The sequence below is a fragment of the Microcebus murinus genome, chromosome 3 (assembly GCF_040939455.1).
Source record: "Microcebus murinus isolate Inina chromosome 3, M.murinus_Inina_mat1.0, whole genome shotgun sequence".
NCBI lineage: Eukaryota > Metazoa > Chordata > Mammalia > Primates > Cheirogaleidae > Microcebus > Microcebus murinus.
In genome coordinates this window covers 45,613,016-45,627,861 of record NC_134106.1, presented here as the reverse complement: position 1 = coordinate 45,627,861, position 14,846 = coordinate 45,613,016, and the positions used below count along the sequence as shown (strand labels likewise).

Sequence of the window (14,846 nt, the reverse complement as noted above, 5' to 3'; positions counted from 1 at the left end):
GAAGTTAATAAAATTTATTTGTTAAGATTTACTTTAAAAGCTGCTATTTCTGCTTCTATCTATTTTGGGGCTTTTAGTCTATAAAGGCTTTTCAGACTTACAATATATTAAATTTTACATGTTGATAAGAAAAGAGAAAGGAGAAAATTTTTAAATAGTGAAAATTTATAGTACTTAAAATATTCTTTATTTAGATGACTTCGTGTTCCACAGAGCATCTTTTTGCTTAGTTAACATTCATAGAGCCCAGATTTCTTGTAACATAATCGTCAATAGTAAGCATATTAGTACTTTACAAGATACAGTTTTATTGGTAATCTCCCTTTATACATGTTTGTTTGTGCTAGCTATGTGGTTTTATTTCATTTTGAATAAATACTACGTAAGTATTCCAGGTTACTGAATTTGCCACCATCCGTGAAAGTTATTATTTGCTGCTTATTGTAAAAGTTAAAGCAACATATCAAAATCACAGTGAGAAATAGAAAATAAGCAATAAGTATTCATTTATATAACTTTTCCATTCTTATATATATCTTTATAATAGGAATCCTTTCTCCTAAGGTTCACAACAGTGTGATCTTCAGAATCTGTAAAGACTTAGCTATTCCAAATATAAAAGTGCAATAACATATATCCTACAAGATTAAAAACCTCTTGCTTTTGAATTCAAGTAAAATAAATTAAAAGTCTTACCTAAAGAAAAGTTCAATTGATTTTGTTAAGAAAGTCAGATATATCAATATTATTTTCCATTAGGAATGCCTTGAATTAATTTTTTTGTTGTTGACTAAAAAATGAATGTTAAATTCACTTAAAGATTATATTTAAAAATAATTTTTAGTTGTAATGTTTTCATCATTTAAAATATTCTTTTCATATATTGGCTTTTCATGTTTTTATTATATGAGTTATATAATAACTCATATAATATATGAGTTAATATGATCATATATAATATTTTAGCTAATATTATACTATAATGAAATAGATTTTTCAATATTAGCTTTTTTTGTTGTTGTTGCTTTCCTAAAGGTAACCCATAATCAGGAAAATGTGTTTGATCTGCAGTGGATGGAAGTAACTGATATGTCTCAGGAGGACATAGAACCACTCTTGAAAAATATGGCATTGCATCTAAAAAGACTCATAGATGAGAGAGATGAACATTCGGAGGTTTGTAAATTTCTTTCAGTATATTGTGAAAATTTGCTTTCCAAAAAAGAAAACAGTAGTCTTAGAAGTTTTTCAGAATTGACAGTCTGTTTCTTAGGTCCAGGTAATAAGGTGCTGTGTCTTTTTTGCTGTGGAACATACTTGAACCAGAAGGATGTACAGGAACCCTAAATTGCTAGTAAATGAATTGCAATTAAGTTTTCTTTTCTCCTTTCATTTTAAATTAGTATTATTCTGATTTTGCTTCTGTGTGTTTTTCAAGTCACCCCTACGTCTCTGGCAACAATACAGAAGTGTGAAACTGAAAATATGGTTGATGTAAGTGGAAAAATCATTGCCTTGAAGCATAAGAATTTGCTTAAGGTTAATTTCTTAGTTTTATTGCCACATTTTGAAGTTGGAAAAATAGTATTAATAAAAGGAGAATAGCAGGTGTTCTGAATAAAATGTCTCACAAAAGATCTCAAAATTTTGTAGTTAGTATGATGAAGTGTGATTTTAAAAAGAATTATAAGTTCCTTTAAGATAGAACTTTGCTTTTTAAAGAGAGTAAAATCGTACCAAATTTTCTGTCTGCATTCTCTGAAAGCAATTTATACTTTTAGAGAAGTCTAGACTTTAGTGCACATGGTGGTGAGTAATATTTTCTGAATAGCAGAGCAGAGTACTCTGACATTCAGGAAAACGTATAACTTTTATCATTTGTTCCATTTACATGTGAGAGACAGTTTTGAGCTCATTTATAGAGAATTTGTATGATTACTCTTGAGACCAATGAAAGACTACATAGAGAAAATTCCTAAAGATTTTTTTTTTTTTCAGAACAAATCTTTCATGTCTCCATAGAGGATATTCAGTTCTGATGAGAATTTGCAATTTTTCTTCAGGCACTGAAAGAGAAGAAAATATAACAAATAAATAAGGGTGGCTGCAGTGGCTCACACCTGTAGAGGCTAAGGCAGGAGGATGGCTGGCTGGAGGCCAGAATTTCAAGACCAGCCTAAGCAAAATAGTGAGACCCCTGTCTCTACAATAAAAAAAAAAAAAAAAAAAATTAGCTGGGCTCAGTGGTGTGTACCTGTAGTCTTAGCAAGGCAGGAGGATCTCATGAGCCTAGGAGTTTGAGACTGCAGTGAGCTATAATCATACCACTGCTCTCCAGTCTAGGTATCCAAGCAAGACCCTGTCTCTTAAAATAAATAAAAGAATGAATGAACAAACAAACAACCAAACATTTTTAGAGCAACATTTTTTTTTTTAAATGAGGGCAGTGGCTGGACGAGGTGGCTCACGCCTATAATCCCTAGCACTTTGGGAGGCCAAGGCAGGCGGATTGCTCGAAGTCAGGAGTTCAAAACCAGCCTGAGCAAGAGCGAGACCCCGTCTCTACTCTAAATAGAAAGAAATTAATTGGCCAACTAATATATATAGAAAAAATTAGCCGGGCATAGTGATGCATGCCTATAGTCCCAGCTACTCGAGAGGCTGAGGCAGCAGGACTGCTTGAGCCCAGGAGTTTGTTGCTGTGAGCTAGGCTGACACCATGGCACTCACTCTAGCCTGGGCAACAAAGTGAGACTTTGTCTCAAAAAAAAAAAAAAAAAAAAATGAGGGCAGTGAGACCAAAGACAGGAAAGAAAAACATCCCTCTATGTATCAAACTTATCCTGAGATACTTAGGTCATTTCATTTCAGTCTAATTTTTGAACCATATGCTGTGTCGTCTTCTTTTTGTTTTAGTGTCTTTTTACTGCTTCCTTTATTTTCTAGAACATTCCTCTATTTATATTGAAAGTTATTAAGGTGTTACAATAAGGTATCCTCCAGTTTCTGAGGAATTACTTCTAAAAATCTGTACTTTGGTTTTATATGACTGATGGGCATGTATAAAATGTTTGATCTCATTTAAATGAAGTGATTAATATGGAATGAACAAAATGCCTGTCATTACACGACTCTGACAAAACTAAAAGGTATATGAAACACTATATAGATTGATTGTTTGAAAAATCTTTTAAAATATACTATTCTGCCTGATTAGCAGTTTTGTTGAATTTGGGTTTTTTTATACAAGGAATAAAAAGTGGTCCTATTCTCCTGTCTCAGATATTTGGGAAACAAGTTGCTAGCTGGTTTAAATCCAATTCTCTGGGGAAATTTTTTCCCCCAATTTGGGTTACCAATAGATGAATTAGAAAAGATCATTTAAAATAATGACAAGATATTAGATAAATGTAAAGATAGTATATAAATCTAATGATTTTTGTATCATTCAATTGGATTGAAACAAGATTTTCCCTTTAACTTTTTTCTATTTTGATTAATCATTTGTTATAATTGTTTCACTTCAGTCTAAATATATTTCTCTTTACTTTTTTATTCTTAGTGCTATAGAACAGTGACTTCAGTCCTCTCCTTTTATTAAAAGCCAAATAGCAGATTTTATGAATTTAAGATCTCTTCATTATCACTGTTTATTTTATGGCAGATTTTGTACTGTAAGTTTAACACGTACTGTCTTATTAAACTACACAATAGCTCCATTTTAGAAATGAAGATACTCAAGCTCAGAAAAGTTAAGTAACTTGACAGATCTGTCTAATTCCACTGCTTGTGTTCCTAACCATTATATTTTAATACGTTTGTCTAAATCCACGATTGTGTTGAGTACATCTCTAATTCCTTTCCTTAATGATTTCTATAAGTAGATTAATAGGTCATCTAGTAGGTCATCTGATTTTTTTTCTTAGCATTGATGTATCTTTTTTTTTTTGAAACAGAGTCTCACTTTGTTGCCCAGGCTAGTGTGAGTGCCATGGGGTCCTAGCTCACAGCAACCTCAATCTCCTGGGCTCAAGTGATCCTACTGCCTCAGTCCCAGTAGCTGGGACTACAGACATGTGCCACCATGCCCAGCTAATTTTTTGTTTTATATGTTTTTAGTTGGTCAATTCATTTCTTTCTATTTTTAGTAGAGACAGGCTCTTGCTTTTGCTCAGGCTGGTTTCGAGCTCCTGACCTCAAGCGATCCACCCGCCTCGGCCTCCCAGAGTGCTAGGATTACAGGCGTGAGCCACCATGCCTGGCCTTGATGTATCTTTTTATATTCATTCTTTAATATATATTAAGAAACACCTGCTTTTTGAAAGATTTTATACTAGAATGCTTGGGAGCAACAAACAAAGTGTTTCAAAAAAGAACCAAAGATCATTACAGTCTAATAGAGAAGTTATTTTAATAAAATAATTAACTGTAGTAAAATTTTTAAAGTGGTAAATACCAAAAATGATATATCTCTAAATACTGTAGGAATTTAAAGATGGAAGATTTACTTGTAACTTCTAGTTGGAAGGATCAAGGAAGGCTTATGAAATTAGAGTTCTGCTTTAATAACATTTTCTGTCAGATTATTTTGAAAATGTATGGAAAGCCTTGAGCTCAAGAAGCTATCACTATTAGAAGTCACAATGTCTAAATAGTTCTTAATGGAAAATACCTCTAGACACTTACACTGGGTTTGTTTCCTCCCTCCCTCCCTCCCTCCCTCCCTCCCTCCCTCCCTCCCTCCCTCCCTCTTGTATGTTCTTTTCATTGGCATATGGAAGCTCTTGATATCTCTGTTTCATCACCTACTGAGTTCAAGTGTAGTATATGTCTTCTGTAGTTTTCTTCTGTTTTCCATTTTGTGAATTGCTTAGTTGAATGTTTTTGAGCACCTCTTTGTACACTGTACTTACTGTACTAGATAAGAGATCAAGAGATACAAAGGAGGTGTGAGAAAGACTGTATGTGGTTTATTAAGAAAAACTGCATTATTTGTAAGTGGAAAAATATGAGCTAGCATATAATTAAGTGCTAATTTGTTTGTGCATGGAACAAATATTTATTAAATACTCACTATCTACCAGATACTATTGTTAGAGTTAGGATATATTGGAAAGCAAGATTAAAGATATTTGAGACAGTAAGAAAATATCAATAAAAGTTTACTCCAAGCATGTGGAGCCTGGGCTACTATGAATATTAATAACACTATGACAGAGATAGGGAAGTTGGGATCAGCATGCTGGGTGGAGGTATGAGGTAGTGTCAATAGATATCTTAAATACACTTCGAAAGGTGGCAAGAGGGAATATGGTTTTATTTTTCCTAGGTGGAAGAAACTTATATATCTTTGAAGAACAAGGAGAAAAAAGCCAGTAGGAAGAAAAGAAATTGAAAATGTTTAAGTAGGGAATATAGGTTGGGAGCAAAAAAAAATGCATAAAAAGGGAGGAATTAATCCCAGATGGTTTTGTTTCTTTGGGAAATTGGAGGAGAGATTATTTGTTGGAAATAAATGATAGCTGTTTGCAATTGGCTTAAGTAGAGTAAAGGGAATATATTTGCAACAGTCATCATGAGGAAATTTGCCAGGAAATCAGCAAGATTTCAGTAAAAGAATAGATGGGTAGTAGAGATTAATTGAAAATGGATGGCAAAGTCTACAGTAGGGCTGTGTGCCTTTTTGTTCTCTTAGAACAGGAATAGAGAAAACTGATGGTAGATAAGGAAGATAACATAGTGTTAGAGTCAAACTTGAATTTGAATTCCTGATATCTCTATCATTGCTTTGTGACTTTGGTTAAGTTAATCGATATGTGTCTCAGTTTCCTCATGTCACAAATAAACATAATTCCTTTATTTCAGATTATGGTATTGCATGAGATCTTGGAAAGTCCCCTAGCTAGGAGTTCTATAAATGTTAATTCCCCTTCTCCCCAAAGAGTGAGCCATCATCAGACAACAGCATGGTAGTGTTCAATTCAAAAGTAAGGGTGACATCTAAGGATCTAATCATAGTTCCAGGCTGAGTGGGAACTCTAGAATTGCTAGGAATAATCTATTTGAGCAAAAGTGGGGAGGAGTTGAGGTTAAGGTGTAGGTATGGTGATGTAGAGTAATGATAGTAAAGGAGGCATGCCATAAAGGAAGAAGCCTGTATGCATTGGATAGGGAATGGCCATAGAGAGTAGAGAGAAAAGGAACTGGGAAATCATGTTCTGTGGTTTATCAGCAGGCACAGTGGAATCTGAAAGTGTTGCAGGCAGGAAGATAGGACAGACCTTGATGCAGGTGCTGAAATGTTTCCCAAGGATAAAGAAATGAATTCTGGTAGATGGTTATAAAAGGAAACAAAAACTACAATGATTCAGTGAGGGTGGATAAGACTTGATGATGAAAAATAAATGGAGGATGGTGATTTACTGGTCCCAATGTGGTAACTGTATCCATTCTGGAGTAGTAGGGCAGTTGAAATTGCCACAGAAGACAATTTCTGTTTGCCTGAGAAATTTGAAAGAAAAAGCCTGAGATAATTTACCAGTAAAGAAAAGAGGCCGGGCGCGGTGGCTCACGCCTGTAATCCTAGCTCTCTGGGAGGCCGAGGCGGGCGGATTGCTCAAGGTCAGGAGTTCAAAACCAGCCTGCGCAAGAGCGAGACCCCGTCTCTACTATAAATAGAAAGAAATTAATTGGCCAACTGATATGTATATAAAAAATTAGCCGGGCATGGTGGCTCATGCCTGTAGTCCCAGCTACTTGGGAGGCTGAGGCAGAAGGATCGCTCGAGCCCAGGAGTTTGAGGTTGCTGTGAGTGAGGCTGACGCCACGGCACTCACTCTAGCCTGGACAACAAAGCGAGACTCTGTCTCAAAAAAAAAAAAAAAAGAAGAAAAGAGATATTAGGGGAATGAGGAATATGATTGTGTGAAGCACATGTGGGTTAAATAGCTCTTTAAGTTTAGGTTTAGAAAAGCAGGAGCTCTGTGCCCCATAGAGTGTCTCTGGAGGAATGAATAAAGGAAGCTTTGAGATAAGAAGCAGATTGGAACTAGTATGTAGGAGAGAGCGCATAGGATGGAGAGCATAGGATGTGGGGAGTCTTGGCATAGCTATTAGCTAGCTGTGTGATCATGGGCAAATCAATAACTGTGCCCCAGTTACCTTACTGCAGAATAGAGAGTTTGATCTAAACCTCTGAAGTTTTGTTAGGTCCCTCTGAGATCCCCGTTTTTAATTTTAGAGCACTGGAATCAAAGTCTGAAGTGATGGCAAATTTGTATTTCTGGGCTGTCCATTAGCCACATACAGACATAAAGCTGTTGTGCACTTGAAATATGGCTAGTGTGACTAAGGAACTGACTTTTAGCTTCAAAAATTTTTAAATAGCCACCTGTGCTACTGGCTATCATATTGGACAGCACAGTTCTAAACAAATCACTCTTGGGTTAATTTTCCTTCCTTTGTCAACAAATTTTTTATGTCTTTCTAACATTTGCTATCTAGTCTAGTTATTAATAAAATAAAATTGATTTCTTTTGTTAAAAAACTAGGAAAGGAAAAAAGAATTAAGTTTTGATCTAGTATTACGTACTAAATAACTCATGCATGACTATTGACTGAAACTTTTAAAAATGGCAGCTAAATATGACAAAGTTAAAATGTTTTTGACCAATGAATTTTTTTGATATTGAAGTATAATACTTAGACTCAATGAATAAATAGTATTGATGTGTTTATTTTGCTGATATGTAGAGTACTAAAATTGAGTCTGTGTTTATTTCTATAATTTCTTAGACTATCATAGAGCTCTCTGAAGAGCGGGATGGTCTTCATTGTCTACCCCATGGCTCTTCATCCGCACAGTCACCCTGTGGTTCTCCAGGCATGAAGCGAACAGAAAGTCGACAACATCTGTCAGTGGAACTGGCAGATGCTAAAGCCAAGATAAGAAGGCTTAGGCAGGAACTGTAAGTTGCTGATTTTCAAGGTTCATTGAATTTATATGGTCCCAAAGGTGACCTAAACTATATTTTTAGGCTTATGGAATATAAATTAGTGGCTTTCCATTTTTAGTTTGTGTAAATGTTTTCACTAGTGTGTGTCAAAATGAGAAAAATAAGAAAAAACATAATGGTTTCCTAATGTTAAATTTATCAATTTAAAGGATGCCCTTTATTCTGGATTTATGTCCTTCCTATCTAATGTCTTATCTTTTATAAAATAGTGTCCTTGGCAATTTGGGAATCTCCTTAATTTTTATTTTTATATTCCTTGAAATCCAAATTACTGGAAACCACTGATGTCTATCAGTGTTTAGGTTTTTAAAATTAGTGTCTTAAAACACAAAATTGTTGGCATATAATATTACAAAAAAATAAATTTTTCTATCTTCTGCATTTACTGATTGAAGTGCCTGAGGCATGTACTTAGTAAAGGTAAATATAGTCACATGCTGCATAATGATGTTTCGGTCAACAATGGACTGCATATACAAAGGTGGTCCCATGAGGTTATAAATGAGCTGAAAAATTCCTGTCACCTAGTGACATCTCGATGTTCAGGACCCTGTGTAGGCCTAGGCTAATGTGTGTGTTCATGTTAGTTTAAAAAAAAAAAAACTTAAAAATTTTAAAAACAGAAAAAAGCTGATAGAATAAGGGTATAAAGAAAGAAAATATTTTTGTACAGTTGTCCAATGTGTTTATGTTTTAAGCTAAATGTTAATACAAAAGAATTAAAAAGTTTTTAAAAATTAAGTTTAAAAGTAACAAAGTTACAGTGAACTAAGGCTAATTTATTATAGAAAAAAATGTTTTTAAGTATGGTGTAGCTTAAGTGTATAGTGTTTAGAAAGTCTACAGTAGTATACAGTAATGTTCTAGGCCTTCATTCACTCACTGACTCATGCTCCATTCATGGTAAGCACCCTATACAAGTGTACCATTTTTTATCTTTCTTTTTTTTTTTTTTTTTTTTTTTTGAGACAGAGTCTAGCTCTGTTGCCTGGGCTAGAGTGCATCAGCCTAGCTCACAGCAACCTCAAACTCCTGGGCTCAAGCGATCCTTCTGCCTCAGCCTCCCGGATAGCTGGGACTACAGGCATGCGTGCCACCATGCCTGGCTAATTTTTTCTATATATATTTTAGTAGGCCAATTAATTTCTTTCTATTTTTAGTAGAGACGGGGTCTCGCTCTTGCTCAGTCTGGTTTCAAACTACTGACCTTGAGCGATACCGCCCACCTCGGGCCTCCCAGAGTGCTAGGATTACAGGCGTGAGCCGCCTCACCTGGCCCATTTTTTATTTTTTATACCATATTTTTTACTGTACTTTTTCTGTGTTTAGATATGTTTAGATATGCACACTTACATTGTGTTCCATGTAGTAACATGCTGTATAGGTTTGTAGCCTAGGAGCAATAGGCTACTCCATAGCCTAAGTGTATAGTAGGATATACTATCTAGGTTTGTGTAAGTAGTACTGTACATGATATTCACACAATGAGGAAATTGCCTAATGACACATTTCTTAGAGTGTATTCTCATTGTTAAATGATGCATGACTGTACTTAGGTTAATTGTCAAAGATTGTTATAAAAAAGTAAGTATAAATGATATAAGCACTCCTTGGTGAACCACAAGTAAAGATGTGACCAATCTCTGCTAAAGCTTTTTTATTTTGTACTTTAAAAAACAGAAAGGATTTTTGTTTGTTTTTTTTTTTCTTTCTTTAAAAAAATTTTTAGATGGTTTTCCTGGAACTTGTGCTTCAGAGTATAGATTTTAAATTTAAAACCACAATATAGCAATTAAATTTATTCACTGATTATTTAAAGCAGTTATACGAAGTGATTGAATATGCAAGGTAGAAAAAAAAACATTACAGTCTATAGGAAAATTTGAAAACAAAAAAAAAATACAGCTTTCACTTGTGGATGTCTGCATTATTATGTATCTATTGAAATGAATACGCCCAGGATATTCTATAAACAGCTGCACCAGGAAAATTAGGGAAGAGATTGCTGTTATTAGTTTGACTGGCAGCTAATGGATAGCCTAAACAGTGAACACTAGTTCGTTCCATATAATTTAGCACAATCTTCTCCAGTCTTCAGATAAAGCATGCAATTAGAACTGTAATGATGGCTATGAATTCATTTAAGGTTTTGTACTATATTAGAATTAATTTTTAAATAAAATTTAGTTGGCTATGGAGTATATTAAAATTCCAGACAACTTGGAGAGATTGATAAAATTTGGTTTTATATATACTGATTAGAAAATGTAAATGGATATTTTTAATGGACAAATAACTACGCCATAATATAGCAAGTATTTCCAGTAACTAGCATTTCATCAGATACTGTTTAATATCTTTGTCGTCCTTTGAAAATGTGTTTCTTCATAGATTTCTTCTATTAACATTTGTTTTACATCTTTTTACATCTTTACTAAAGTAAATGAAATACAGAAATTATGGTGGACAAAAATAGTCCCGATCTCCTTATATAACTAATGGAAACTATACAGTAAATAATTGTGATGAGAACATGAACATTAACTACTGGCATCCTCATTTATGGGTAGTACATTATAATATTATTGCTTTTGATTTATAAACATGCAGAATAAAAGTATAATTTGAAATTTGGATGGAAAAAGTAATTTCTTATAAGTTTCACTTTTATTGCAGTAGTTAACACTGTTAAATATTCCCTTTAATATTTCTCTCTGCCTCTGTGGATTGTGTGTTTTTATTCTTGGCCAGGCATAGTGGCTCATGCCTGGAATCCCAGCACTTTGGGAGAGCGAGGTGGGAGGATCACTTGGGGCCAGGAGTTCAAGACCAGCCTGAGCAACATAGCAAGACCCCATCGCTACAAAAAATTTAAAAAATTAACCAGGCGTGCTGGCATGCTCCTGTAGTCCTAGCTACTTGGGAGGCTAAACCAGGAGGATCACTTGAGCCCAGGAATTTGAGGTTGCAGTGAGCTATGAAGACACCACTGTACTCTAGCCTGGATAGCAGAGCAAGACCCTGTTTCAAAAATAAAAAGAAAGAAAGAAAACATCCCCAAAATTATTCTTTTTTTTAAAAAAGAGTCTTGTTTAGATATAATTAGTGTATCAGAAAATTCATCCTTTTAAAGTGTACAATTCAGGAAGGGAGGGGTGCTCAAAAATTATTAAATGGTTTTCAGTTAATTCATAGAGTGGTGCAGTTATCACACACTTGTTCTAATTTCAAGACATTTTCATTACCCCCAAAAGAAACTCCATACCTATTAGCAGTCAATCCCTATTTCTCTTTGCCTTCAGCTCCTGGCAATCACTGATCTACTTTATGTTTCCATGTATTTGCCTATTCTGGATATTACATATAAATGGAATTATATAATAAATGGCCTTTTGTGACTGGCTTCTCTTAGCATGATGTTTTCCAGTTTCATCCATGTTGTAGCATGTATCAGTAATTTATTCCTTTTTATGGTTGAATATTCCCTTTTATGGATATGCCACATTTTGATCAGCCATTTATCAGTTGATGGACATTTGAATTGTTTTTATTTTTTATTTTATTTTTTTTAGAGATGGGGTCTCTGTCACCCAGACTGGAGTACAATGGTGCAATCATAGCTCATGGTAACCTCCAACTCCTGGGCTCAAGTGATCCTCCTGTCTCAGCCTCCTAAGTAGCCAGGACTAGAGGTGCATGCCACCATACCCAGCTAATTTAAAAAAAAATTTTTTATTTATAGTGAGAGATGGCATTCTTGTTATGTTGCCTAGACTGGTCTTGAACTCTTGGCCTCAGGTGATCCTCCCAAAGTGCTGGGATTACAGGTGTAAGTTACCATTCCTGACCAGCGAATTTTATATATGTTACCATAATTCAAAAGCTAATTTTTAAAAAAGCATTTCACAGCCCAAAAAGAAATATTTGTAAGAAATATAAATCGTAAAAGGTAATAGCTTTTAATCAGAAAGAAAAAGACTAACTGTCCAGTAGAAAGTTAGAAATATAACATGAGCTAATAATTCACAAAAGAAAAATATTTAATGGCACAGCCATGGGAAAACAAACACAACATTTTTTAATTGTTCAGTTGTTTCCTATGTAGCCACCTTTATCCTTTGCTGGTTGCATTATGAATTGGTAATGGCCTTTCTGGGGGGGTAGTTTGACACAAAGTCTGTATAGGTTATCCTTAATCCAAACATCTGAAATTTGAAATGCTCCAGAATATGAATGTTTTGGAGCAGTGCCATGATGCTCAAAGAAAATGTTCATTGGAGCATGTTCAGATTAGGATTACTCAACCAGATAAGTATATGATATGAATATATTTCGGATTTTTATATTTTTTAATACATTTCAAAATCCAAAAAAATTCAAAATCCAAAATACTTCTTGTCCCAAACATTTTAGATAAGGAATACTCAGCCTGTATCAAGTACATTTCAACCTGTAATGCACTTTTAGAGATGAGTCCTAAAAGGCGGGCATGGTGGTGTGCACCTGTAGTCTCATTTACTCTGGAGGCTAAGACAGGAGAATTGCTTAAACTTAGGAGTTCAATGCCAGCCTAGGCAACATAGCAAGACCTCTGTTTCTTACAATAAAAAAGAAAGAGGCCGGGCATGGTGGCTCACGCCTGTAATCCTAGCACTCTGGGAGGCCGAGGCGGGTGGATTTCTCAACGTCAGGAGTTCGAAACCAGCTTGAGCAAGCGAGTCCCCATCTCTACTCTAAATAGAAAGAAATTAATTGGCCAACTAATATATATAGAAAAAAAAATTAGCTGGGCATGGTGGCACATCCCTGTAGTCCCAGCTACTCGGGAGGCTGAGGCAGTAGGATTGCTTGAGCGCAGGAGTTTGAGGTTGCTGTGAGCTAGGATGACACCACGCATTCACTCTAACCTGGGCAACAAAGTGAGACTCTGTCTCAAAAAAAAAAAAAAAAAAGAAAGAAAAAGAAAGAAAGCAAGCTGTCCTGAAATAACACAGGATTTTATGTATACTAATGAGTTCGTTAGGCAAGACTGTATTACAGTGAAAAATGGAATCCACTTAATAAATTATGGTTTCTCTATCCAAGGAAGTATTTCTCCAGCATTATAAATTATGGTTTTGAGATCCCAGCACTTCAGGAACTGAGTCAGGAGAATTGCTTGCAGCTGGCCAGAAATTCACAACCAACCTAGGTAACATAGTGAGACCCTGTCTCTACAAAAGAAAAAAATACATATATTAGCCAGCCATAGTGGCCTGCACCTGTAGTTTCAGCTACTTAAGGGATTGAGGCAGAAGGATCACTTCAGCCCAGGAGTTGTAGTGAGCTATGATGATGCCACTGCACTCTAGCCTGGGTAACACAACAAGATCTTGTCTCTTAAAAACAAAAAAATTATGGTTGAGGAGCTTGGCTCTGAAGCAGAGATAGAAAATGGGAGTTTAGCGGTAAAGCAATTTCTTACGCCTGTTATCCTTGCACTCTGGGAGGCCAAGGTGGAAGGATCGCTTGAAATCAGGAGTTGGAGACCACTCTGAGCAAGAGCAAGATGGCATCTCTGCCAAAAATAGAAAAATTAGCTGGGTGTGGTGTTGCACAGCTGTAGTCCCAGCTACTTGGGAGGCTGAGGGAGGAGGATTGCTTGAGCCCAGAAGTCTGAGGTTGCAGTGAGCTATGATGATCACCACTGCAGTCTACCCAGGGCAACAGAGTGAGATTCTGACTGAAAAAAAAAAAGATGAAATTTGATGGTATTTATATGCTATAGGGCAGAAACCAGTAGAGATATAAAGATTTTAGGTATCTGTATGACAGTAGGAAGTGGATTATTAACTTTAGGCCACTGTAAATGTTGAAAATAGTTTAGAGATCCTTAGAAGTCTCAGACCCAGATCATATTTCCTTGCCTAACAAGTTGCCCAGCTTGTCTGTGACTATGCAGAGAAGGAGGCAGAAAGAGAGAAAGGAGAGTAGGGTCCAAGTGGACAAGGGTGGTGGTGGTGGGGCTAGCAGGAAAGATGAAAGAGAGAGAGAGAGAAACCACATTATGAACTATGAAGATATTAGTCATTGAGTTTAGCCTTTGGAAAACATTAAGAGGAGAATTTGAATGATGACATTTGATCATATAAATTCCTAATATCCATTTCTTTGTTTTGTTTTTTTTTTCCTCCCCTGAGTTGAGGTTGTGGTTAATACTGTGTTCGACTAGTTACTTAAGAGTGATAATACATTTGTCATTAATGCAGATGATCATAGTTTTTAAAAGTAGTATGTTATTCTTTAATAAATATATTTTTGCCTTTAAGAGAGGAAAAGACTGAACAGTTATTAGACTGTAAACAAGAACTTGAGCAAATGGAAATGGAACTAAAAAGGCTGCAACAAGAGGTTTGTACCTGGAACTTCTATTGTATAAGAGCATAAAATAATTGGAAATTGATTTTTCTCCTTGTAATTTGTTACCTTTACCTCAGTGCTTTATAAATAAGTGAGATCACTGAGGCTTGAAGAGATTGGATGACTTTTTCAGTATCTCTCCAAAAATATCAAAGTCAAAACTAAAAATTAAGGTCTTTGAACTTTTCTTTGTTCTGTATTAGTGACATTCAAACTTTCCTAAGATTCAAAAGAATCCTTTAAGACCAGGGTAGTTCCAAGTTTTTTTCTTTATGTATTTGGCTTCTATAGCCTTGGAAGCTTTAGAACACCTCTATTATAAATTGTGCTGTATGTATCTCCCTGTATTTCTCTCTGATGGAGTTTTATTTAACATATATCTGGTATAATTTCACTCTTTTCCTATTAAATAAGAGTAAAACTTTTTAATTT

At 35.2% G+C, this 14,846-nt stretch overlaps 1 protein-coding gene across 18 annotated transcripts in view; it reads left to right on the top strand.

Moving 5' to 3' along the window:
- CCDC88A (coiled-coil and HOOK domain protein 88A) overlaps positions 1 to 14,846 on the top strand; it is a 120,963-nt gene that overhangs the window by 41,774 nt on the left and 64,343 nt on the right. For 17 of the 18 annotated variants that reach the window (XM_076000785.1, XM_076000782.1, XM_076000786.1 and 14 more), the window contains 3 exons: positions 1,036 to 1,176; positions 7,795 to 7,967; positions 14,324 to 14,405. In XM_076000785.1, coding sequence (XP_075856900.1) covers positions 1,036 to 1,176; positions 7,795 to 7,967; positions 14,324 to 14,405 — 396 coding nt within the window. The remainder of the gene's footprint in view (positions 1 to 1,035; positions 1,177 to 7,794; positions 7,968 to 14,323; positions 14,406 to 14,846) is intronic. The other variant, XM_076000773.1, reaches the window with a different exon arrangement.